At 43.3% G+C, this 26,074-nt stretch overlaps 1 protein-coding gene across 1 annotated transcript in view; it reads left to right on the top strand.

Moving 5' to 3' along the window:
• The first annotated feature begins 1,868 nt into the window (after nt 1–1,868).
• megf6b (multiple EGF-like-domains 6b) overlaps nt 1,869–26,074 on the top strand; it is a 62,245-nt gene continuing 38,039 nt past the window's right edge. Inside the window, exons 1-4 of the mRNA XM_066672319.1 lie at nt 1,869–1,957; nt 3,161–3,295; nt 4,380–4,489; nt 13,865–13,969. Coding sequence (XP_066528416.1) covers nt 1,869–1,957; nt 3,161–3,295; nt 4,380–4,489; nt 13,865–13,969 — 439 coding nt within the window. The remainder of the gene's footprint in view (nt 1,958–3,160; nt 3,296–4,379; nt 4,490–13,864; nt 13,970–26,074) is intronic.

Here is a 26,074-nt window from a genome sequence, read left to right on the forward strand (position 1 = left end):
TTTTTTAGCTAAAGCTAAGTTGCAGGTGGCTCAGTCTTCAAGCCAGCAGTATAAACAAAGCCTCTTTTTAGTCAAATTTGATTTAACAAACAACAGTCCAGATCTAAGTCCCTCTGAGGGAACACAGTATCTTACAGTATCTCAGTTTGAACAATTGTACATGTAGGAATACCTGGTGACCATGAATATCACCAGACGTTGACATTTGGCCAACCAATGTCACAACGTACATTCAAGCAAATATCAAGGTCTATTGACGCTGGTGGCCAGCTGGGATTGTGTTAACTTCATCCACAGCAGTCTGAATGAAGGATCAATGATTAAATTCAAGGGTCACTGCTGCTCAAGGGTAGAACTCTTGTAGCTCCATCTAATATGACTAAATGTTCCCTACTCCATATTGTTCAGTTGTGTCCATAGATAGCAATGCTAGGAAAGAAAGACATAAATCACTCAGGTTCCTCTATATGAGGTGAGTGCTCTTTTTATTGGGTACTTAAAGTCCATGTTACTGTGATCCTTGTTTTGCTAAAATAAACACCCATAAATATCGATCTTTTTAAAGGGATTTGTGATGCCCTTGCCAGTGAAAACTGTACAGTCAAAACTGCTGACATCTAAAAACATTAAAATGAGTTTTCTAAGATTTACCTTGAATGAACCACAATTTTTTTGAGAAAAGGAGTTTTTGTCATTTTTACATGAATATCGTAAGACATTTGATGTGTACCCTGAATATTAATAATAATCTGAATACCAAAAGATCTAATTTGCCCATCATGCCTTTAAAAAGGGTTCCATATGTGTTTACATGCCTGAAATATTCCCGTGTGTCTTGAAATATCAGTAGCTGCATGTTAGCTTTCTGATTGTGTTCTAACATTGGAAGGAGGTGTTGAACCTTGACTGGCCTTGACCCGTGATATTTGAACCAGTGAATACTTTGCATACTTTTTGCCAAGCTTTTGGCCCAGTAACATTTGTAGCACCTCGAGTGTAACCTTAATTTTCAGCATGTGTGAGGCTCTTGAAATACCTCGCAAAGTGACTGTCTCCACCACTTTAAACAAATGTAAATATGTATGTACCACATTAGGTTCATTTGAATTTGCTGTAGATGGGTTTTCTCGTAAAAAGGTGATTAATTATAAAGGGATTTAAAATCTCTTAAAGACATTCCTTTTAAATCTATTAATAGACCAGGCTGTGACCAAACATTAATTTGTGCTAAATGGTAAATTGTTTGTGAAATCCCCCTAAAGGCGCATGAAATCCAAAATATTACTGAAGTTTAAGACATATTAATAGTGTTCACAATGCCATTGTTTCTGTCTTGAGGTATTTTTGAGTCATGTCTCTGAATTGATTGTCTTAGGCATGTTTGTGTTGTAGGTAGATTAAAAAATGAATAAACTTCTGAGGTAATATTAGGTCTCTGGCGTGATTTTAACGTTTTATTTTGAACGATTAACTTTGGTCTTTAAAATATTGTTTCAAATGTCTTTGCCAGAGGTGACATTTGGTTTGTGTTTTTACTTGGTACGTGTTCTCAGGTAAGGTCATTTAGGCGTTATACAGCTTTTCTGGTGTGAAACTTGGTCTCTGAGATGATTTTTAGGTGATGTTTTTTCGTGGGTTTGAGCAGTGTGTGTTTGTTAGTTGACATTTAGTCCTCTCTTTGTGATTGAGTGTGTCTTGGTTCCCTCCCCATTCATCTTCACTCGTGAAGTCCGCTCCGCTCCTCAGCTCCTTCCACACTGCCTTTGGGACGCTGCAGCATGGAGCCCATTACTTTTTCCTTTTAGAGATTTTAACGTCGCTCTTTTTAGCGGTGAACTTTATAAGGTCGTGTCCAGCGACTTCACAAGATGGATATTCTCTTCACCCCTTTACTGATTCTCCTAATTAAAGGCATTTACGCCACTTCTCGCTATGGAAGGGATCTCTTGCCTTACATGTGAGTCATTGTCTTTTTTCTTGTTTCAGGGGAAACTAATGGTTCAGTATCATTGGTGATTAATGAATGATTCGGTTGTTAGAGTAAGTTTTTACAATAAATAAAGGCTGCCCTACAAGAATTTGTTGTAGGTGATTTCCACTACGTGACCCCTGAAATTGAGCTCAACAAAACTCTTCATGAATTAACTTTGACTGGAAAAATACTTGCAAGTCTGTTTTGACTCTAAAGATATTAGGTTTCCCCCTTAAATGCTGCAGTATTTATTTGCTCCAGACTGTAACTGTTGTATCATTTAAGGTGGAGCAGAAACGTCACCTCCGTTCCACATATTTTATTTGAAGAAAATAACGTTTGTAGTGTCTAAGTAGCTACAGCCGTTTTCTTGCATATAATTAATACACAAAATACACTTTTGAGAGTGAAAGAAGAGTCACATGTAATGGATGCTTTGTGTTCTGGATTGACACAGTGATTGATGTGAATGAGCTTTTTAATTTAGCAATTGTGCATTCTGATGAATGGGAATTTAACTTCAAGAAACCAGCTCATCATGGTGGTGACCGGGGATCTTGATGGTTAAGATGTAAACATTGTTTTCTTCAGTATAGCTGTTTACATTTGCTGAAATTTCGAAACATCTGTTTGTCCTTCTTTAAACTACTTATCTAAGGGTTTTCATCCTAATCTCTATCTGCTCTCTCTGTGGCATACAGCAAGAACCCTGTTGTCTTTAAACACACACACACACACACATAAAACAGAAGTCAACGGCAAGGTACTGAAGCTTAAGTGCATCTCCCTGTATTTAGTTTCACACACCTATAATAGGTGTGACACTAAATAGAGGGACACACACCAAGATTATTGTATGTGATAACCGATTTTACGCTAACCATTCAGCAGAGATTTAAAAAAAAATCCTCTGTGATCTGAAATCCATCATCTTGGTTCTTATAAACATTGCCCAATCTGGACCACGCACCTCTATGACTAAGTGACTAAGAAAATGAACCTTTACAGCAGGTATGATCTCACAGAGCATTGTTATCTGCAGGGCACACTTTGACTGACTCATATTAAAGGTTCTTAGATGTACCAGCAGTGAAAGATGAAAACAAACCCTCCTGGACTAGTTATGATATATTGATCCTGTCAGTGACAAACCTCTGACGCACTGTCTGTTCATGTGTTTTGTTGCAGGCCGAATGTGTGCACAGAGCGGGAAGTGAAACTGGTGGCTCAAATGCAGCCCTGCGTTCAGGCATTTACCCGTATGGTCAAGGTTTGGAAGCAAGGATGTCAGGGACAGACTTGGTGCATGGGCTATGAGAGGAGGTGGGACCAACTATAACATCCATCAGTCCGTACATTCACACACACCTTCAGATGCAGCCGCTTGACTCTGATGAGTTGAGTTATTACTTATGTTTTACTGATCTATTAACATGTTCAATTATCTGAATAAATAATGGCCTACACATACATTTAATTTACCGTCTTTAAGGACAGCTTTCCATTTATTTCCATATCCTTATTTATTGGCCTTAAATTTGAATTTTAAATGTAATTTCTCTGGAGGCTCTCAGTAGATTGTAGACTTAAACTTGACATGTAACACCTCATCCACAGAGATGCAGGCTTTTTGTAAATAATCCATTCAAAACTACACAGTCTGTCCCCCATCACTTAAACGTTTCTGTTTCGGTCCTTTATTCATGCGTCCTTTGTAATCAGCGCCTTTTGATCTTTCCTTATGCCCCAAAAGTGCAAGGTGTAGCCACATTCTTCCAGAAAGCTGCAATTTGACAGGCATCTCCAGTAGATCCAAGCATACCCATAAGGCAGGAGGCCTGAGCTCACTCTGCATCCCCATGACCTCCCCCCACCCCCATCCTGAACTTAGGGAAGTTCTCCAGTGCCTTGCACAGGCCCGCTTTCTCTGTGTACTCAGCATACTTGAGAACTAATCCTTGCTTTTAGAAGCCACCAGGCCTGCAATTAGACCCCATAAACAAAGAGATGTGAGCACAGTGTAATGTAGCCAGCCTCCAAAGGCTCAAAACTACAGGGCTGTCTGCTCAGGCCTGGGTCTCATGCTTTTGAGCGAGCGACATAAAAGGGTGAAGGGCCAAAAAGACGCGACGCTAATTACACTCTGTTTGTGTTTTGTGCCTGTTACACATCGAAGCTCATCCACAAACATTAGTCATGGGCCAAGTTTCCCACTTGCTGCCTAACCACAAACACAACCTGAGGCTGGTGTTGAAGGCCCTTTTACATGTTAAGCCCATAATCAGCTCCTAGTTAGTGTCTTAAATCACAATACTCAGAGAGAGAGTCGCAAGGGGGATAGACAGACAACAGCTATGTTGAATGTGCTTGGTTGAATATACTAAAGGATATGTGCTTTTTGTTGCAGGACAGCGTATTATACTGCATACAGACAAGTGTATCGGCAGGATTACCAGACAGTGCATAAGTGCTGCCCTGGATGGTCACAGCTCAATGGGGAAGCTGGATGTCTCTATCGTAAGTGCCACTTTATTTCATAATGGTTGTCCCCTCATGGCTCCCGCTGACAGTTTGATCATAAGTAGTTTAGACTGTATGTTGTCGCTCCAATATTTCTTGCAGTACAATACTGTATAAAGTATATATACGTACATGTATAAATAATGCATATAACATCATTTTACTTGACTGATCTCACAGGGATAATTAAGAGACACATGGTCATATGTGACCACTTAAGGTTTACAGTGGAAGTTTGTTTTCTGCTGTCCAAGAAGGGCACTAGATGATGTGAAATGTATTATCCAGTAGATGTGTCTGTGAAAGCACATTAATGACATTCTTCGGACATCTGAAAGGCATTATGTATGCACCATAAAATGTTAAATCATGCTAATTATGACCGATAACTGCTGAAGCACTCACAGAAAGTGGTCATGGTTGCTTTTGTGTATTTTACTGCTGTGGAACTTGTAAAATGCTTAGTGTCAGACTTGCTGTAATCCCTTGATGTGCTGCTACTGCATTGTTCTTAGTCGGTGTCTGTAGTATTTCCTGTAATATTTTGAACTGTAGATTAAGCTGCTGTACTTAATCAAGGGTGTTGCAGTGACCAGGTCCACAGACTTGTGACAACGATGGAGGGAAATTAAATTAAAAATGTGCTTGAGTATCTGTGGCACACACATCCCTTCTGAACAGTCCAAGGCATTGGACTTTTTTCATATATAATGTGGACAGACGCTCTGTGTTTCTTTCATTTTTTCCTACTGTACTGCGCTTTTTTTGCAGTCAGAAATACCCAGGACACGACACTAAGCAGGAGCATGTACGATCATAAAATAATTGAAGGAGAACCACTTGTTTGAGAGGCTGGGGGTGAAGTGTCTCCTCCTTTCCTCCTGTTTGGCTTGGGTGGGAGAATTTTACAGGTCCACTAGCTTGCATTGTCCTGCTAACGAGAGCAGAACCCAAATAGCTTGGCAGTCCGGAGCCTTGTAGGAGTTTAGCCGTGCATCTTGTGGACCGAGCTGGAATCCTTTGATAGGATTTAACAGTGGTTGGGCTCATTGGCTGTAGCCTGCATACCTCTGCCAGTGCCCCTGACGAAGAGCAGCCTCCTCATCCTCAACCCTGGCAGGTATACCCTGCTCTCCTAGCTAAAGGGCTCAGCTGATGCCTTTGAAGTGATCTTTGGCGTAAGAGGAGAAGCCCCTACCTAAATCTACTCTGCCTTACAGTAAAGCACTCAGAACCCACCAGTATCCCACGGTTCATGTCAAGGCTGCTCTTAAAAGGGTTCTGTGTAGAGTTCTGTGAACATTTTATATTCAAACACTGAGAAGTGCTGTAGTATCATTTGACAGTGTGATACTACGCTTATTACTGGTATTAAAAAGCAGAAATTCCGGTATGATGTCAAGCCTATTTTGATCCATTTCTAGCCGTACCTAGTGGTACACCTCACCCCAGCTCCTTTTCCACAGACAAAGTCCACTCTTGGAACTACCTTCCCTTCTGAATGTAGCTTGAATTGCAGTGTAAACAAAGCTAGAATCCCTAGCTAGATCCAGGGCACTGCCTGGGCTCGAGATCTTTCATGGTACTCCAAGACTGACAGAAGGGTTGCTGCAGTCGATCCCCCAGGTTGTGATTTTCACTAGAGTTTCATTACCAGAGCCCACACTACACTCAAAGGCCTCTTTGTCCATCGGTGAAGGTTACACTACTCATTATACTGGCAAGAATTAGGCTGCCCGCTCAACCCAGCACGGATTTGTTTTTAAACTCGCTCAAACAGTCTGTCGACACACATTCCTGCGTGTTGCTGAGTACCTCGGTCCTAAGTCTCTGGGTTTAGCTTTTCCTTTCTGTGACAGCGTCTGCTGTCTTTAAGCGGTGGTGCCGGTGTACGCAGGGGCTTTTATCTTTGTAACTCAAGACCTGGGCACACTCTGAAAAACGTGGACAAGCTAATCACTCTTTTCTCTAAGCCACTGAACAAGGATAAAGCAGAGAGAAATTGAAGGCTCAAAAGGCTGCCCCCACACACTCATTGGCTGCACACCTAGAGACTCTCTATCCACACGATTTCATTTGGTACGATTCAATCTGCGGGCCTGAATGTCACTCTCACAAGGGACGTTCATGCTTTTGGAGGAGCTGTTATAACCTGAAGGAGTGATAAAAGATGTGCAAAAGGAGGCCCCTGGGAGAAAGGGTGTCTCCTGGGAGCTGCTATCTCCCAGTGATGGATCAATCCCCAGGGAATTACAGCATGGCTCTGAGAGAGAGAGAGAGAATGCCGTCATGAGAATTTACTCTACTTTAGAGCTCTAAACGCCAGAATACGCTAATTAGCCTAATGACCGTCATTATTCAGCTGAAGATGGTGATAAAAGACAAGTATTAGTGCATTTAAGGCCTTTCCCAGATGACGTTCTTCTCCCTCACTCTCTGTATTTCTGTTGTGTTATGTATGTCTCTATACTAGCTGTTATAAAATTGAACAGCATGTGGAAATGAAGCCTTGTTTAGATCAGAATTTAGATCTCAGTTGACTATGGGAAAAATAAATTCAGTTTCCCACAATGCTTCATTATAATAATGTCATAATTTTAATATGTTTGCACTTTACATAAGGAGTAGCATTATAATATAATATCAGAACGACTCTTTTTTCTTTTTATTTTATTAAATATCAAAAAGACGGAGTTGTCTTGTTTCACAATTTGTGCGTTGGCCAGCCCCGAATATCATCAAGATTAACATACAGAAAGAGTGAGTCTTTACTATATGTCCCTTCAACAAGAGTTCAGTCGTATTTTTCTGTTTGCTGGGTTATTGTTTGCTTGGTAAATTGTGACCCAAGCAAAATAAAATATATACCCAAGCACAGTGGTGCAGCAGGTAGTGTCACAGTCACACAGCTCCAGGGACCTGGAGGTTGTGGGTTCGATTCCCACTCCGGGTGACTGTCTGTGAGGAGTGTGGTGTGTTCTCTCTGTGTCTGCGTGGGTTTCCTCCGGGTGACTGTCTGTGAGGAGTGTGGAGTGTTCTCTCTGTGTTTGTGTGGGTTTCATCCGGGTGACTGTCTGTGAGGAGTGTGGTGTGTTCTCTCTGTGTCTGTGTGGGTTTCCTCCGGGTGACTGTCTGTGAGGAGTGTGGTGTGTTCTCTCTGTGTCTGTGTGGGTTTCCTCCGGGTGACTGTCTGTGAAGTGTGTGGTGTGTTCTCCCTGTGTCTGCGTGGGTTTCTTCCAGGTGACTGTCTGTGAGGAGTGTGGTGTGTTCTCCCTGTGTCTGTGTGGGTTTCCTCCTGGTGACTGTCTGTGAGGAGTGTGGTGTGTTCTCCCTGTGTCTGCATGGGTTTCTTCGGGTGCTCCGGTTTCCTCCCACAGTCCAAAAACACATGTTGGTAGGTGGATTGGCGACTCAAAAGTGTCCGTAGGTGTGAGTGTGTGAGTGAATGTGTGTGTGTTGCCCTGTGAAGGACTGGTGCCCCCTCCAGGGTGTATTCCTTGCGCCCAATGATTCCAGGTAGGCTCTGGACCCACCGCGACCCTGAACTGGATAAGGGTTATAGATAATGAATGAATGAAAAATATTTAGAAATTATTTTATTCCAAGAGAATGGTGGATGGAATATGGAAATAGACCCTATATTAAAGAGTCAGGTCCATTAAATTCCAGAGTTCAAGCCAAACGTAGCTTAACACCGGATTAATAGAGCCCACTCATGAAAAGTCAAAAGGACAAAAGAGACGAGGATGTCCAGGACCAGAACCTTCAGAAATAAGCTCCCAGGTCTCCGTTAAGTACCTAGTAAACAAACCTTTAACTACACGCCAATGGTCCTTTTGGCTAGCACGCTTCCAAGTGTGCCTGCAGAACACTTCTTTCTCTGTCTTTCAAGTGCACCAGTTGCCTAAAAGACTCGTTGACTCTTCTTGCTAAGTGCCCTTATGAACTCTTAAAGATGCTTATGAAGACTTCCCCTTCCCCTTAAACAACATTTCTGTTCTCCTCAACCTCAAGAGCCTCTTTCTGAGGGACCTCATTGACTGAAAATACCCAAACCTGATCAGGGACATCGGACATGAATTACACCCAGTAACTTTGATTGAGAGTGACAAGGCGCATGGAAATGTTTCTGAGTCCTGAACCAGTGCCTCCACTGCTCTCGTTTTCTGCTCCTGTTAACTGGTGAATGGGAACGGTTCCTTTGTTTGACAGGAGTCCACGTGGATGCAGGAGCTGGAATGGAACTGTCTGGTGGGCTTCACTGGGTGGTCTTCGGGTCAGGAAGAGGCAGGTCCTTACAGACAGCAGTGCAGGTCACAAAGGCCACATGATTTCTCCCTGAGTTAGACGTGACAATTTAGTGACCCATTGTTTCGAGGTCTGTTCTGTGTTTTTTTTAGTGCACCCACTTCCTTTCTCAAAATGTCACATTGTTGCTTTTTTTAAAATTTGAGGGTCATTTAGTTAATTGGAAATGCCACTATGCCCAGTGCTCGTATACTTTTCAGTGGAGATATGGAAACAGCAGATATAGATACAGCCTAGAACATGTTGAAATAAATAATAGTGTTGTGCACTTTTATCGAGCTTTAGACAATATATGCATGACGAAATAATCAAAACGTTAAACTGAAAATCTAGTTAAAATCTAGTTAAACTGTGAGGAGTGTGGTGTGTTCTCTCTGTGTCTGCGTGGGTTTCCTCCAGGTGACTGTCTGTGAGGAGTGTGGTGTGTTCTCCCTGTGTCTGCGTGGGTTTCCTCCGGGTGACTGTTTGTGAGGAGTGTGGTGTGTTCTCCCTGTGTCTGCGTGGGTTTCCTCCGGGTGCTCTGGTTTCCTCCCACCAAAAACACACGTTGGTAGGTGGATTGGCGACTCAAAAGTGTCCATAGGTGTGTGTGTGTGAGTGAATGTGTGTGTTTGTTGCCTTGTGGTCATTTGACATACCACAGCTTGTATAGCGTGTACCACAGTTCTACAGACGTAGAACATTCACATTTTGAAAAATGTGAGTCATAAGTACATAAGTAAGTCTACTTGAAGTCTACATGATTTGAAAATTCACGCCAAGACAGTCGGGTTTGAGGTAAGTGTGTGTTGATTTAAACATTCATTCATTATCTGTAACCCTTATCCAGTTCAGGGTCGCCGTGGGTCCAGAGCCTACCTGGAATCATTGGGCGCAAGGCAGGAATACACCCTGGAGGGGGCGCCAGTCCTTCACAGGGCAACAAACACACACATACCTATGGACACTTTTGAGTCGCCAATCCACCTACCAACGTGTGTTTTTGGTGGGAGGAAACCAGAGCACCCGGAGGAAACCCACGCAGACACAGGGAGAACACACCACACTCCTCACAAACAGTCACCCGGAGGAAACCCACGCGGACACAGGGAGAACACACCACACTCCTCACAAACAGTCACCCGGAGGAAACCCACGCAGATACAGAGAGAACACACCACACTCCTCACAGACAGTCACCCGGAGGAAACCCACGCAGACACAGGGAGAACACACCACACAGACAGTCACCCGGAGCAAGAATCGAACCCACAACCTCCAGGTCCCTGGAGCTGTGTGACTGTGACACTACCTGCTGCACCACCGTGTCGCCCTTGATTTAAACATGAAGGTTGCATAATGCTAATTGGTGGCTGTCAGCTATAAAACTAAGGAGGCAAGCTTTGCACACCAGCGTTATATTTGCAGATCACTATCATTCATAAAATTTAGAAGTGTTTTTGTTAAACTGGTTTTAAAGTGGTTATTACTGTTGTAAGTAGATTTACAAAGACTTGACTTTGAAGTTCTTTGTTTACAAGTCAGCCCTTCAGAGACTGACTGACACTTAGGTCAGAGGACGCTCCTAATCCACTCAGTCAAGGTGCCTCTGTTGGGAGACAGTGAGAAATCACCCAACCCGACAGAGTCTCACCTCCAGCGCATGCAGTTTGCAAATCATTTCAAGGCAGATTATTCGTTGATGTTGAGCAGGAGCCCCTCTGACTGCTCTGCTCAGATCTGCCAGAAGGCTACATGTTTCCCACCTCATGTGGAAGGATAGACAGAACATTAGCTTTCCCATTCTTCCTTAACCTTTTTCTGCAGTGAGGTTTGGAGAAGGGGGTCTGGTCTTCCTGTCTGGAGCTGAAGCCCATGGCTGATTCTCAACACAGGAAAGATGGGATGGCTTGTTAAGGACACTCGCAGCTGCGGGTGATGTCATGGTCCTGTTGGTTTGGACACAATTAAATTCAAATTATGTTATCTAGATGTACTCTATAGACAGTTTTGAAAAGCTGGTGTTGTCTTAAATATACTCTAGGCCAAAGGTTTAAAGAATCCTGGGTTTTTTTTTTTAAAACAAGTTCAATGCAAAAGAAATAAATAAGGAAACCTGCACTTCATAGGAAAATGCTTTTATGAATTATCACAACTGTCGTCCCAAAGGAGAACATGACACGAAGTCATTGTTTTGAGAAACATTAACTAGGACCATACTCTACTGTAACTGAGTTACTGGGCAGGTGTTTGAGCTCTTATCAGTGATGAAGATGGAAGATGACTGACACCTGCATTGTTTAAAATTCACTGTGAATCTGCCTCATTGCTTTCTGACAAAGTGTTTTAATTGCGCTGGTCCCTGTTGACAAGCTCATATTTCTTACATTCCAAGCTTTGTGTGCTCTTCCTTGTTGTCTTTGGCAACATTAGATGGACCCAATGGCTCTTTTGTTTTGTTTTGCTTTTTTTGCTTATCTTTTTCTTGTTATTATATTTGAAATAGAATCACAGGACGGGGCGGCATGGTGGCGCAGCAGGTAGTGTCGCAGTCACACAGCTCCAGGGACCTGGAGGTTGAGTCCAGCTCTGGGTGACTGTCTGTGAGGAGTGTGGTGTGTTCTCCCTGTGTCTGCTTGGGTTTCCTCCAGGTGACTGTCTGTGAGGAGTGTGGTGTGTTCTCCCTGTGTCTGCTTGGGTTTCCTCCAGGTGACTGTCTGTGAGGAGTGTGGTGTGTTCTCCCTGTGTCTGCGTGGGTTTTTTCCGGGTGACTATCTGTGAGGAGTGTGGTGTGTTCTCCTTGTGTCTGCGTGGGTTTCCTCTAGGTGACTGTCTGAGAGGAGTGTGGTGTGTTCTCCCTGTGTCTGCGTGGGTTTCCTCCGGGTGACTGTCTGTGAGGAGTGTGGTGTGTTCTCTCTGTGTCTGCGTGGGTTTCCTCCGGGTGACTGTCTGTGAGGAGTGTGGTGTGTTCTCCTTGTGTCTGCGTGGGTTTCCTCCGGGTGACTGTCTGTGAGGAGTGTGTTGTGTTCTCCCTGTGTCTGCGTGGGTTTCCTCCGGGTGACTGTCTGTGAGGAGGGTGGTGTGTTCTCCCTGTGTCTGCGTGGGTTTCCTCCAGGTCACTGTCTGTGAGGAGTGTGGTATGTGCTCCGGTTTCCCCCCACAGTCCAAAAACACACATTGGTAGGTTGATTGGCGAAAAGTGTTCGTAGGTGTGAGTGAATGTGTGTGTTGCCCTGTGAAGGACTGGCACCCCCTCCAGGGTGTATTTCCGGCTTGTGCCCAGCAATTCCAGGTAGGCTCTGGACACACCGTGACCCTGAACTGGATAAGCGGTTACAGATAATGAATGAATGGATGGATAGAATAACAGGACACAGATGGACATCTGTCATTCTATATAATGGTCACTGAATGTTGGATTTTGATCACAACCTACTTACTTATTTATGTCCTGCCCACAGATTTAAATGCAGTACTCACCTTTGTCACTGTTTCTACTGAAACACCAGCCAGTGTTGCGAATGCTAACCTCTTCATCTGTCTGGTACTGCTTCCATTGTGTATTTCAACTCAGTTTCAAGTATGTTTTCATTAATTGGTAACCCTCTGTATCTCTAGCAGTTTTGAGAATTATCGTCAGCACTGGCTGATAAAATCTGTACAGAGTAGCTTTGTATAAGCTGAAAACTGCTCTTCCCTCCTCTCCTTAGCAATGGCTGTAAGAATTCTTGGACAGAAGCATGGCATACCGAAGGAGATTATGGGGAACACACCTTCCCTGTTTGTGCTTCAGCCAAAATGTCATGCCTCTTATTTGTCATGCGCCGCACCTGATCCATTAGATCTCAGTCTGAGCTGCACTTTGCTGCGCGTAAAAAGTGAGGTGGAATTGTGAATCACTGGATATCACAATCTGTTTAAAGACCAGCCCACATTCTTTCACTGCTTTTGGCTTACGTCAACATCTCAACTGGGAAATGTCATCACTCCAATACCAGGTCTAAAACAAATTGCAGAAAATTGTAAATCAGATATTGCTTGGTAAAACTAATTAATCTGATACAAATGTGTAATTGATCAAGTCCAAAATTGTACACACACACACACACACACACACACTCAAAAACTTTGTGTAGTGTAAAAAATACTTGCTATGGTTCAATTAAATTTACCAGAAATAAGACTCAAACCTATGAAATAGAAGAATAAGGTTATTGCATAAGATAAATATCTTTTGATCTTCTATCATGCTGGTCTTACAATGGCTTTTTATAAGTACTAGGAGTATTATGATAACTTGGCAAGCGATATGTTATGCGGTTCTTTTCATAGGCACAACCCCCCAAGCTCACGCAGATACACCTGGTATACGTACACGCTGATATATGCAGGAGCCCTTTAGTTTGAGTGATATGAGTTTATGGAATGTGACGTCTGATGGAATTCATTTTGCTCAAGAGCCACTGAATATCAAAAGTGTTTGTTAGGTCTGGTTACAGCACAAGTGTCAAGAAGGCAAGATAGGTACCTAATGATAAACTTTGTATTAACCCAGTAAGAAAGCAGGTGATCATCTGGATACTGTGCTCTATCTGTTGTATCCAAATCAGAAATTCCCCTCTAACTAAGCTTAAGATTAAGTTTCGGAACATGACACAGCCTGTACGTCCTGCTCAAGGTAAACCCCTCGAGTAAACCACACAATCGCAACTTATAGAACATGCAGGACTGTGCCAAAATCCAAGACCACTTAACGTTATTTAATTTCCTGCCAAAATGACCATTAGCTGAATGTTATTAATGTGTCAGTGTGCGGTATATTAAAATCCACTGGCATTAGAAACAAGAAAGTCAAAGGAAACAAAGTGCAGAAACAGCAGCAGTGTTTTCTCTGTAGTGAGGAGGCTTGAGGGTTCCTGATGAAGCAGACAGACATCCAGAGTCCGACTGCGTCAGGTGTGGAAACGGTTGATGATCACACGTTGAGAGAATGAGGCCCGAGTGACTCACATTGGACCCGATTACATCATGTGACAGCTGCCAGGTGTTTTCTCATCTCTGGCTTTTGTTTATTCTTTCCTGTAGCGGTCTGCAGCTATGGTGTCTGTTTTAATGGAGGCCAATGCAGAGAAGGATCTTCACAGCTTTGTGATTGCCCTCCTGGCTTCAACGGACCCAGCTGTCAGTATGGTGAGTAGATTCAGCTCATAATTACATGCACTGGGTTTCCGATTGCATCATAAAATCTGGACGTTCATCATGAGTGGGTACGAATTATTAAAAAATGTTTAGTACATTAGTACATTAGTTTAGTACATTCAAATGTTTTACAGTAAAACAAGTTTGTCTTGACTTTTCCTAGAGATTGAGACTTGAGACTTTATGATCCCTCATTACAACGTAACACTTCTTTCATTCTAGAGAGAGATAGAGACTGTAGTGTGGTTTTAATGATCTGTTTGGGGTTCATGGCTCATTATCTTCAGTGATAACGTTCTTCAGCTCCTGCATTTGAATCAGATAAGGCTATTCAAAATATCAGCACAGTATCTTGGCACATCCTTCCCTGTATTGATGTAGCTGGCTTGAAATGTGTTTCCTTATGAGAGAATATGAGTTTCCTCCTGTCTGGTGTGGGCCTTTTTTTGCCAAGTGCCTGAAAGCTAAGAATTTTATCTGCTGCACTTGTGGAACAGTAGCCAGTTCAGCAGAGTGCTCGTAATGGAGGATGTTGTTTCTTTTGTTATATCCACACACGACAGGAAATTCCTGACACCCTCCCCCCACCACCACCCCAAAATAAAAAAGGCGACAGTCAATTTTACCAATTGTCTGAAGGTATTATTTTGGACATACGTAGCGGTCCCATTACATTTTAAAAAGAACAGTTCCCTACCATAGATCTAGGGTTTTTTTTTCGTGAAAACCAAAAAGGGCATAATTTGGTATTTTGGTACACTGGTATTGTACTCATAATTGTATTAATTTAACATACATAGGGGCATTGGTAGACATTATAAATATTCATTCATTCATTCATTATCTGTAACCGCTTATCCAATTCAGGGTCGCGGTGGGTTCAGAGCCTATTTGGAATCACTGGGCGCAAGGCAGGAATACACCCTGGAGGGGGCGCCAGTCCTTCACAGGGCTACACAGACACACACACATTCACTCACACCTACGGACACTTTGGAGTCACCAATCCACCTACCAACGTGTGTTTTTGGACTGTGGGAGGAAACTGGAGCACCCAGAGGAAACCCGAGCACCCGGAGGAAACCCACGTGGACACAGAGAGAACACACCACACTCCTCACAGACAATCACCCGGAGCAGGAATCGAACCCACAACCTCCAGGCCCCTGGAGCTGTGTGACTGCGACACTACCTGCTGCGCAACCGTGCCGCCCCATTATAAGTATTTAATAAAAAAATATTGGACATACATTAGTGTTGGTAGAATAATAATTAATAATAATAATAATAATAATCGAATAGACCATTTCAGTCATTTTTCCAGAGTGCCTGCTCCAGTTTCAGGAAAGATTCCTGAGTCATTTACCTACTGTAAACCGGGCAGTAAAAATGGTCCCAGGTTATATTTATCCCGTCTGAAATTAAATGTGGAGCAATGTTACATCGTATCCCAGGAAATGGAGATTTTTGTGGGTTTTCTCGAGAACGAATCCATAAAGTTCCAAGTAGGAAATTTCACCTGGAATGCCGCACAATTTGGTTTTCCTACTCTGAAGATCAGGGGAGATTTACAAACCCATGTTCAGAATCCAAGATGGCTGCATGCATATAAACATATATGTTATAAATATTATAATAATTATTATATCATATAAATATTGACATAAAACTCTCATGATATGACTTTGCCTTACTGTGAAAACTATGGGAAACAGCCACAAACAGCTCCAGTCTATAACATTTATATTCTCAACAAACCTTTTAGATGAGATCATTGTACCACTATTCTTACATGAATCAGCATAGCTTTTCACACTGTGGTAACAGGTGCCTGCACAAAGCGAGCTTATTTATTTTTTTTGACCATGTGCAGTCTTCCACTATAAAGGGACTGGCTAAATGGACTGTTTTGCCACATAGCTTCTTTCAACTGTGTGTGTAGTGTCTCGCAGAAGGGAGTAAACAGATTGCTGCAGAGACAGACACGTGAAGTAGGTGTTGAAATTGCAGCCCTGCAGTCGTCACGTTTGATGTGTGAGGGACTTCCTGTGCTGGCAGGGTGTCTGAGGGGCTCCTGTGGAGAGTCAGAGGATCAAGCAGACGGCTTTATCAATACTTTAGCGTGGAAGATAACGACAGCTGGTTTGGAATAGGCCAGTTACAAGATTCCAGTCTTTTGCGGAAGGGTGTGCTCATAGTCTCTTGGTTTTTCTTCATTTTCTTTGACTGAGAACTTAGCATTAAACTAGATGAATACAATTGTTGCACAATTCTGCCCTTTTTTTTTCAAAAGTGGTGACTCCCAGATGTTCTTTAGATTTGCGTTAGACTTTAACATGCAGACAACATCTATAAAATGGGAATGACCAAACTGAACTGTCTGTGAGACAAGTAAATGGTTAACTTGTTAAGCCCCCTGCTCTCCCCTGTGTCCTTTATATGGACTGAAAAGGCACTAAAGCTTAAATTAAGACCATTCGTAAGTTTCCACATGTGGTCAGCCCCCTGCCTCTAAAATGACCGTCCATGCATTTGAAGTCGTAAAGGGAACATCAGCTCCACTTGGCTTTTCTCCACTATGTCAAAACCTGCTGTGATTGTCTGGCTTTGTGACTGATAGCGGGTCTAAAATGTGGAGACCTTTGCATAATGTCTCGCCCTCTGCACTTTGGGAAGTAATTAGCTTATGAATAGCGTACTGCTTACACCCCTCTCTGATTGACATCGAGTGGTTTATCCTCTTTTGAGCATGGAGTGTGATTGGTTCAGCATTTGCCAGTGAAAAAGTCCCACTGATTGAGGTCAAATTTGGGGGTGGAGTTAAGAGTACACATAAACTCATTGTAGTGGTTCTGTGGAGCAGTGGGTAGCCCAGGCTTAAACTAGCCTGTGAAAAGACATGAGAAGATCCAAACTGGAACAATGGGGTCAACCTCCAAGGGAAAATTAAGTGCCTTCACACTGTTGTTAATGTGTGGATGGAAGATTGTTTACTTGGAATCATAGCTGCAACTAATGTTTTTTTAATAATGTCACTGCATGTCTGTGGTGTCCCTGGAGAACTCTGGAAACCTGGATAAAGGTCTGCACACATTCTGTGAACTCATTTGACTCACTCTGTGGATCAGCTGGTATGTGACTCAGAGTGTGTAAAGCAATTTGGTGATGTTTGACCTTATTTTTGCACCATTAAAAGAACACTAGGTAGTAATTTCATCTTAAAATTACAGCTTTAAAGTCATTGTGGGGCTCTGCTGAGCTTGTGATACGGAGAATAGAGCCATTGTCTTTGCTGCTCCTGGCTCAGCACTGCAGAAACTGTACTATGTAACGTCAGTAGAGGGGCAGGAACCCACGTCCACCTTCCCCCTTCCCCCTTCCCCCTCGATTCCAGGGCAGCGCTGTAATTACATTATCTAGTGTTGAATACTTCTTTTTTTATGAAAAAAAAATATTTTGAAACTGTGATTATACCGAGTTAAATCTACATCCACAAACGTGTCTAAAAACTGCTTGACCAGAAGGAATCTTGGACAAAATACAGAACTCAGTTCTTAAAAACCACAGCATATTTTGGCAGGGGAACCAACTCTTAATAGACAATGACAAATAGACATGAGATCCCCAAACACCAGGCCAGATTCTGTCAGGCAGGATGTCATGCGTGAATTCCTAGATAATACACTGTTGTTACTGCATTCCACTGCAGTGTATTTACCCGTAATGGCGTTCCATGTGGCAGCAGGTGATGACATCTGACATATTCATGCGGTTTTAGCACGTAATGAAGTCAGAAAAGAAGGATGAAGTTGGCACGCCATGAAGGAGCTCTTGCTGAGTTTGTGCTCTATGTAAAACCCTATCACATTCCCCTGTGGCTAGCAGTCAACTGCTTCTCCTTGTGCTTCTCTTTGACTTATCATCACTAAGCAAGTGGCACCCTATGAGAGAAGAGGACTTTTCAAACATCCTTAAGCCCCAACAGGCGTTTAGATCCCAGTCTACATCTGGGATTTGTAAGAGAGCAGTGTCTACTGCACTGAGAAAAGGAAAACAGACTTCAGATGTTTAGTTTGCGTTTAAGAGTTAAAGAAGCTGTTGAACTCTGAAAATGGGGTCGATGATAGGCTACACCAGGAGGAAGCTTAATTTGCTTGTAATTAATAACATGATCCCCTACAAGAAGATACAAAGGATGTCTTTGAGCTGTAATCTGTCTGCTTTGACATGGCTGTCAGTGTCTTACGAAATTGGAGATGGTTAAAAGAGAACTCAGAGAACTAGGGATGCCACAAAGGAAGGTGGAAATATCTTGAATGCACACATGTACATCTCCACAGTGAAGATTGTATTGCTGTTGAATTTGGACAGCTACAATCGCAATAAAAAAGTGTCCAAAAGTTCTTCCATTGAAGAGAAGAGATTTCCGGACTGTGAATGCATGCACTACGCTGGAGGTCAGAGAAGTGCCAAGCTACTTAGTAGCCTCAGAGACTGCTCAGGAGAGTTTCTTTACTAACTGGACAGGATTATTGTACCTCAGTAATGTGTACTGCCAGACATGCACTCCAGAGAACTTTCAGTGCCTCTCCATCCTTTAATCGTATGTGGTTTGTATAGTTTTGGAATGGTTTTATGAGAATCAGACTATATCTGGTCTGTGGTTTAGGTTAAATTCCTGAAAAAAGAATGGTCTTGTTTTTGTTAAGACTGCTAAGCTTGTTCAGTTCATTCCAAGCTGGACCCAGAACTTAGCAGTGGTTTCCTTAATTTAAAGATAGGGCTGGACAATATGGTCAACATTTGTATCATGATATATCTCTCAAATTTTGGTCGTTACAATAATATTCCAATAAAGATATTAATATTTTAAAAGTCAATTTAAAATTGGAAACCCTGTTTCCTCTGGGTGACTGTCTGTGAGGAGTGTGGTGTGTTCTCCCTGTGTCTGCATGGGTTTCCTCTGGGTGACTGTCTGTGAGGAGTGTGGTGTGTTCTCCCTGTGTCTGCGTGGGTTTCCTCCGGGTGACTGTCTGTGAGGAGTGTGGTGTGTTCTCCCTGTGTCTGCATGGGTTTCCTCTGGGTGACTGTCTGTGAGGAGTGTGGTGTGTTCTCCCTGTGTCTGCATGGATTTCCTCTGGGTGACTGTCTGTGAGGAGTGTGGTGTGTTCTCCCTGTGTCTGCGTGGGTTTCCTCCGGGTGACTGTCTGTGAGGAGTGTGGTGTGTTCTCCCTGTGTCTGCATGGGTTTCCTCTGGGTTACTGTCTGTGAGGAGTGTGGTGTGTTCTCCCTGTGTCTGCATGGGTTTCCTCCGGGTGACTGTCTGTGAGGAGTGTGGTGTGTTCTCCCTGTGTCTGCGTGGGTTTCCTCCGGGTGACTGTCTGTGAGGAGGTTGGTGTGTTCACCCCGTGTCCGAATGGGTTTCCTCCGGGTGCTCCACGCAGCACCAGAAACACACGTTGGTAAGTGGATTGATGGCTCAAAAGTGTCCATAGGGGTGAGTGTGTGTGTCGCCCTGTGAAGAACTGGTTCCCCCTCCAGGATATGTTCCCTCCTTGTGCCCAGTGATTCCGGGTAGGCTCTAGACCCACCGCGACCCTGAACTGGATACAGAAAATGAATGAATGATATTGAGTTATTGTCCAGTCCTACTTAAAGTTCAGGTGAAATTCCACAGAATCCATGGAGAACACTTCCAAATAAACCGTCCAATACAGAGATAAATGTCCTAACAAAAATTTAATTTGTCATGGTCACTGTTTCAGTGTCTGTTGTCTAAAGAAGACAGAACATATTGTCATTTATTTTAAATAGATTCTGTATCAGGTTAAATACTCAAGCAGGACCTTTTTTAAAAGTATCAATATTCCCTTTGTTTCTTAAATCACTCAAACCAATTTGACCCCTATCAATCAACTAGAAATGTGCTAGTAGAGGAAAGGGATCTAAAAAGCCGTTCACAGTTTTAGAGTTTTTTAAAAGATCAGAAGATAATGACTTATTATGGATTTCCTCTGAGGTTCAGTCCCGCTGAATGTGGTAGTGTTGTTAGAGGTCCACTGTGACCTCAATGATTGAGTGGATCATATGCCCTGTGGGGTTTCACATGATGACCCTCTGTCAGGTCAGCAGGGTCACTGTGTGTAGGCCTAACTGGTGTGAGACACTCATAAATTTAGCTCTTTTCTGAAAACCTTAACCCCTACAGGCCAGCAGCATGCCAGAGGAAGAGAGTGAGGTCAGTTCCATCTGCCTTCCTTCATATAGAGTTAATCTATCATTTCTTTCCGGGTCTGTTGAAAGAGAAGATGCTTTCAGAATGACATCAGACACAAGAAAACTGGAAGATGGGAATTACTTGAGTAAGCAAGAAAACCTCTGGGAGCATCTCAAAACATTTCCAAAGCATCAGTCCCACTGCAAGCACATCTTTGTTGCTACCCCCTTAAGACTGAGCTGGTTTCACAAAAGACTGCTGTGTCTTTTTGAGACCTTACGGTACTGTTAGTTATTCTCAGAATGGTATGTGTGATAATTGGATGACAGCACCTTTTCTGGGAGCTTTGCAGGGACTCCCTGGAAGATTTGAGTCTTGTATCGCTGCAGCTGGCCCGAGGCCTCTCCATTTTGTCATTTCTTGGTCATAATCCCAAGATACTCCTCATAAAATTAGCCACAGGTCGGTTCAGAAGAGTGTGACTGCTGAGAGCTGAGGTGAGCCAGGCAGGAGTGACCAGCATTTGGGCAGAAACAACAACAATGAAAGGATGACTTTAGGCAAGTGCTATATGTACAGCAGTGGCGGATGCTGGTCTTTCAAGGACGGGAAGCTCAATTTCGGCCTACATCATAAAATGTGTCGGTTTATTTATACGTAAATTCTACCCTCCGTTCCTTTTTAAGAAAATGATCTGTGACCCTGTCGTACCAACAAGGCGTCTTTTCCAGGGACTTGACTATTGTCCTCTCAATGGCCAGCAGAGCTAGGCTGCTTAAACGGCCTTGGCTCATGTGAAGTGTGTCCGCCTGTGCTCCCACGGATCTTTAAACCATCGCTGATTCGCTCATTTCGCCGTCAATCAAAAAGGGATTCAGCCTCAGACAGATCATCCAATCATCATGCAGAAGCTGAGCGTCCGGGCCAGCCAAGGCCAGCCCACTGCCCCATAGACCCCCAGAGACGCTGAGCGTCCGATGGGCGGGACAAAGCCCAGAATTTATCCAATGACTCGTCTCATTTCGCTGCACTTCGCTGCTTCGCTATTGAACTCTGTGGACACTGTTTAAAGCACCGTGAAGCTGTAGGAATGATTGAGAGGAAAGCCGTGTCTTTACCCGTGATAAGAAGCTGATTCTGAACAAAAGTTAATCACGTTGTAGTGCATATTTATTCAATGACATGTACAAACAACAGTATATATTTGATCACTTATTATTTTACATTTTAGGGGAAGCTGAGCTTCCCTTGCAGTCTTAGAGCAATCACCACTGATGTACAGGTATATGTACAAATGAGAGCAGCGAATGTATGGGGTAGTATGTGTTATAAAACTGTTAGCTTGTGTTAAAACCATGTTTGAAACCGTTTAAACGTAACTGATGTGCACATGTTCACTGAATTCATAGTTAAACCATGCATTTTTTGCAAAAAAACATTCAGCTGTTATGAAAAGGTCTGTTACAGTAAACCAAATAAACCTTGTGAGCGTTTGAGAGGAGTTCTGATGAACGTGTTGGTGCTGGTGGTGTGAAATTGGCAGATGGAAGGCCTGTAATGAGGGTTATTATTACAGGGTGCTGGCTAGCGCACGAGCTGTGCTTGATGAGAATGCCACTTGTTCCAGCTGTGTGTGGCATGAACACATTCAGACGGAGGACAGAAAAACAGGAGATGTGTGGCTTGTGGCGTATATTCAAAGCTAAACACTCACATCTGTCAGCTTTCTAAAAATAAATGATGTGACTTTAAAAATGTCATCAGAACAGCTTTAGTTTGATTTAGGTTCTAAATAAATTGTTTGTTTTTAGTATTTTAGCATCAATGGAGTTTTGAATTTGGAACAGCACACTTATTAATGTAGTATATTAATAAAATAATAAAGTAATGCTTAAAAACGCCTGAAAATTTACTTTTTTTGTCCTCAGTTTAAGCCCTGATTCGCAGATCAGTTCACACACGTTTGTTTCGTCTTCCCTGGTACACAGTCCTACCAGTGTGGAGAGTTATGGCTGGTACATGTTTTCTCCAAAACACTGAATCCTGACCTGCTGAGACCCCTGGCAACAGAAGGCTATGGCATTGACAGGGATTAATCTTGCGCTTTTCTAATGATAGATGATAGGACCAATGCTTGGAACACTTGCCCCGCCTAGAGATGCTAAAGACAGTAATTAATCATTATGACATCATAAGGGATCACACCTCTGCTTTCTAAATTTAATTACTAATGAGATATATATGTATGTATACTATAAATATATAATTATACATCATATATTTGTATAAGTCGTAGTCTTAACTGACCATAAAATACGTTTATATATCCACCGCCCCCTTGCACCTTGTTTAATTGTGGAATGTGGTAGAGGAAAGGGAGGAGAAGGAGGGGAACATTTTTGGCCCCGGGATGTGTTTCACGCCATTAAGTTTAAATGTTTATACAGAGAACCTGATAGGTACTGGCGGAGCTGAACTCTCACTGACGAGTTTCCATGGGTCAGTTGTGAGGAGTACGAGCTTGTTTCGTGGTTTAGCTTTCATCTTGGTTTACAGCTGAGTCCACACATACAGGTAAAATGAATTGGTGGGTGGCTTATTTACAGTAAGCAAAGTACAAGTATTATAGTGCTTTAACCCTTGAAGCTCTGGACTTTCAGTCATTTAGATTTCACTGTTTAAGCTGGATTACCTAGATACATTGGTAGCTAGTTGGTTTGTGTATCAACAGATTTGCACATCTGAGTTCTACAGATATTGATGGTGCTCCATTACTCCAGAGAATGCAGACCCACTGCTCCCCTGCTCAATGCTGTGTGCAAGTACAACATAGTTAAAGCATTAGAGTGCTCAGCTGGGACAGTTCGTGGTTTGTCTTTTGTCACAGAATGAGAAGAACTTAATGTAAAACTGTAGATTTTTTTTTAATCGCTTCTCATATAAAAATACAAGGTAGAATTTTAAAATGCAAGCGAATATCAGGATTAAAACAGCCCTTATTTCCAAATCTATAGTGAATTTGGAGCTATTTAACACCTCTTTCAAAAATGACAAAGCCTGCTGAAGTCTGTGTCAGTGCACATGTATTTGAATGGTGCTTTCCAGACAAAACCATGGAGCATTTGAATATCTCATTAATATGCATTCAGGATTTGTAATCTCAGGGTGCGGAATTTCAGCTGAAAAAAAATACCATCTTTAAATAGAGGGGTTCATTCACATTCCAATCACATTTTTCTCCATTGTGCTGCTTGAGGAATTAGTTAGTTATTAAAAGTCTTATTAGGGTGCAGTGTTCCATGACCCAGCAAATGCACCGCAGATGAAATGACCGGAGTGGGACAAAAGAGGGTGAAGGGGAATGGGGTGCTCAGCCTTAGTGCCCCCAGAGTTCGCTTCTGAAGCTTTCTCACACTCTTTCACACCAGCTCTTCTCCTCCAAAAATGAGGGCTGTTTTTTTTCTACCACTTTTTCTGCCTCAGTTCTCCTCCAGTTTCAGTTTGCATCGTTAACATGATGATTTACACGGTTTATAAAGTGTTAAACCTGTGTGTTGGCCACATCTAGTTGTCGGCTGGGTGATGAGATCATCATAACCCTTCAAAGAAATAGGATACAGCTTCTCCAGATAAGAAGACAGGGTCCTGCTAATGTCATTCTGAGGTGTCAGTCTCATTCTTACTTTGGGACACATCTGAGACTGTTTCCTGGCCAGCTTCCTTCTTTTTTTTTTTTGCTCCTCTTCCTGTTCTGATACTTTAAAGTCCAAGAAGTCCAGGGGCCTTACAGCAGACTGTGTAAGTGCTGAAAGCCTGCAGTCAGATTTGGGAGTTTTAATGAGTATTCTGCCTTGCCCTCCTGCCTAGCACCTTAATCTCTCTTAATTGTGCTGCTCTACCTCGTCAGCTTGGAGTAGCTCATTAAGCTCCCTCCCTTCGCTGCGCGGAAAGGTCTGTATCGGCTTTGCAGAGGTGCCAGACCTCAAGTGCGTCAGGGGGTCGAAGCTGACAGTCGTTTGCAAAACACAATCACTGAACAATCTCAAGCCTTGTCTCCTGCTGTCTGAGCCTTTTCTAGCTTCTGTGGCTTCTCCTGCTTCCTGGAGCTTTAAACAATCTGGCTTTGTCCTTGTGGTATAAGTGTAATCCACACTTCAGAGATAGTATGGTTTGACATTTGGCAGATATTTTCATTCATTCATTCATTGTCTGTAAGCGATTATCCAGTTCAGGGTCGCGGTGGGTCCGGAGCCTACCCGGAATCATGGAGCGCAAGGCAGGAACACTGGAGGGGGCGCCAGTCCTTCACAGGGATGGTAGATATTTAAATAACTCTATTCCATAATAAAATTGTGTTGTAAAAAAATACCAAGACTGGTCTTTTTTAAAGCATATCACAGAATTTTTAATATCTCATTTATTTGCATTCAGGATTTGCAGCCATTTCAATAGAAAGTTATTTAACCTTATGACTGAGACATAAACATGGCTGTTTATACTGTGGGCGGCACAGTGGTGCAGCAGGTAGTTTTGCAGTCACACTGCTCCGGGTGACTGTCTGTGAGGAGTGTGGTGTGTTCTCCCTGTGTCTGCGTGTGTTTCCTCCAGGTGACTGTCTGTGAGGAGTGTGGTGTGTTCTCCCTGTGACTGCATGGGTTTCCTCCAGGTGACTGTCTGTGAGGAGTGTGGTGTGTTCTCCCTGTGTCTGCGTGTGTTTCCTCCAGGTGACTGTCTGTGAGGAGTTTGGTGTGTTCTCCCTGTGACTGCGTGGGTTTCCTCCAGGTGACTGTCTGTGAGGAGTGTGGTGTGTTCTCCCTGTGTCTGCGTGTGTTTCCTCCAGGTGACTGTCTGTGAGGAGTTTGGTGTGTTCTCCCTGTGACTGCGTGGGTTTCCTCCAGGTGACTGTCTGTGAGGAGTGTGGTGTGTTCTCCCTGTGACTGCATGGGTTTCCTCCAGGTGACTGTCTGTGAGGAGTGTGGTGTGTTCTCCCTGTGTCTGCGTGGGTTTCCTCCAGGTGACTGTCTGTGAGGAGTGTGGTGTGTTCTCCCTGTGTCTGCATGGGTTTCCTTCAGGTGACTGTCTGTGAGGAGTGTGGTGTGTTCTCCCTGTGTCTGCGTGGGTTTCCTCCAGGTGACTGTCTGTGAGGAGTGTGGTGTGTTCTCCCTGTGTCTGCGTGGGTTTCCTCCACGTGACTGTCTGTGAGGAGTGTGGTGTGTTCTCCCTGTGTCTGCGTGGGTTTCCTCCAGGTGACTGTCTGTGAGGAGTGTGCTGTGTTCTCCCTGTGTCCGCGTGGGTTTCCTCCAGGTGACTGTCTGTGAGGAGTGTGGTGTGTTCTCCCTGTGTCTGTGTGGGTTTCCTCCAGGTGACTGTCTGTGAGGAGTGTGCTGTGTTCTCCCTTTGTCCGCGTGGGTTTCCTCTGGGTGACTGTCTGTGAAGAGTGTGGTGTGTTCTCCCTGTGTCTGTGTGGGTTTCCTCCAGGTGACTGTCTGTGAGGAGTGTGCTGTGTTCTCCCTGTGTCTGCATGGGTTTCCTCCGGGTGCTCCGGTTTCATCCCACAGTCCAAAAACACACGTCGGTAGGTGGATTGGCGACTCAAAAGTGTCCGTAGGTGTGAGTGAATGTGTGTGTTGCCCTGTGAAGGACTGGTGCCCCCTCCAGGGTGTATTCCCGCCTTGCGCCCAGTGATTCCAGGTAGGCTCTGGACCCACCGCGACCCTGAAGTGGATAAGGGTTACAGACAATGAATGTTTATACAGTTCAAAATTTCAGTTATAGCAGGTCATACACATTAACTTATCAGTATTTTGTGTTCAATAAAACACAAGGTGTGTGATATAATGACACTCCAGGATTCTTAATGTGAGATGTGGTCACAGTTG

Source organism: Hoplias malabaricus, chromosome 5 (assembly GCF_029633855.1).
Source record: "Hoplias malabaricus isolate fHopMal1 chromosome 5, fHopMal1.hap1, whole genome shotgun sequence".
Classification (NCBI taxonomy): Eukaryota; Metazoa; Chordata; class Actinopteri; order Characiformes; family Erythrinidae; genus Hoplias; species Hoplias malabaricus.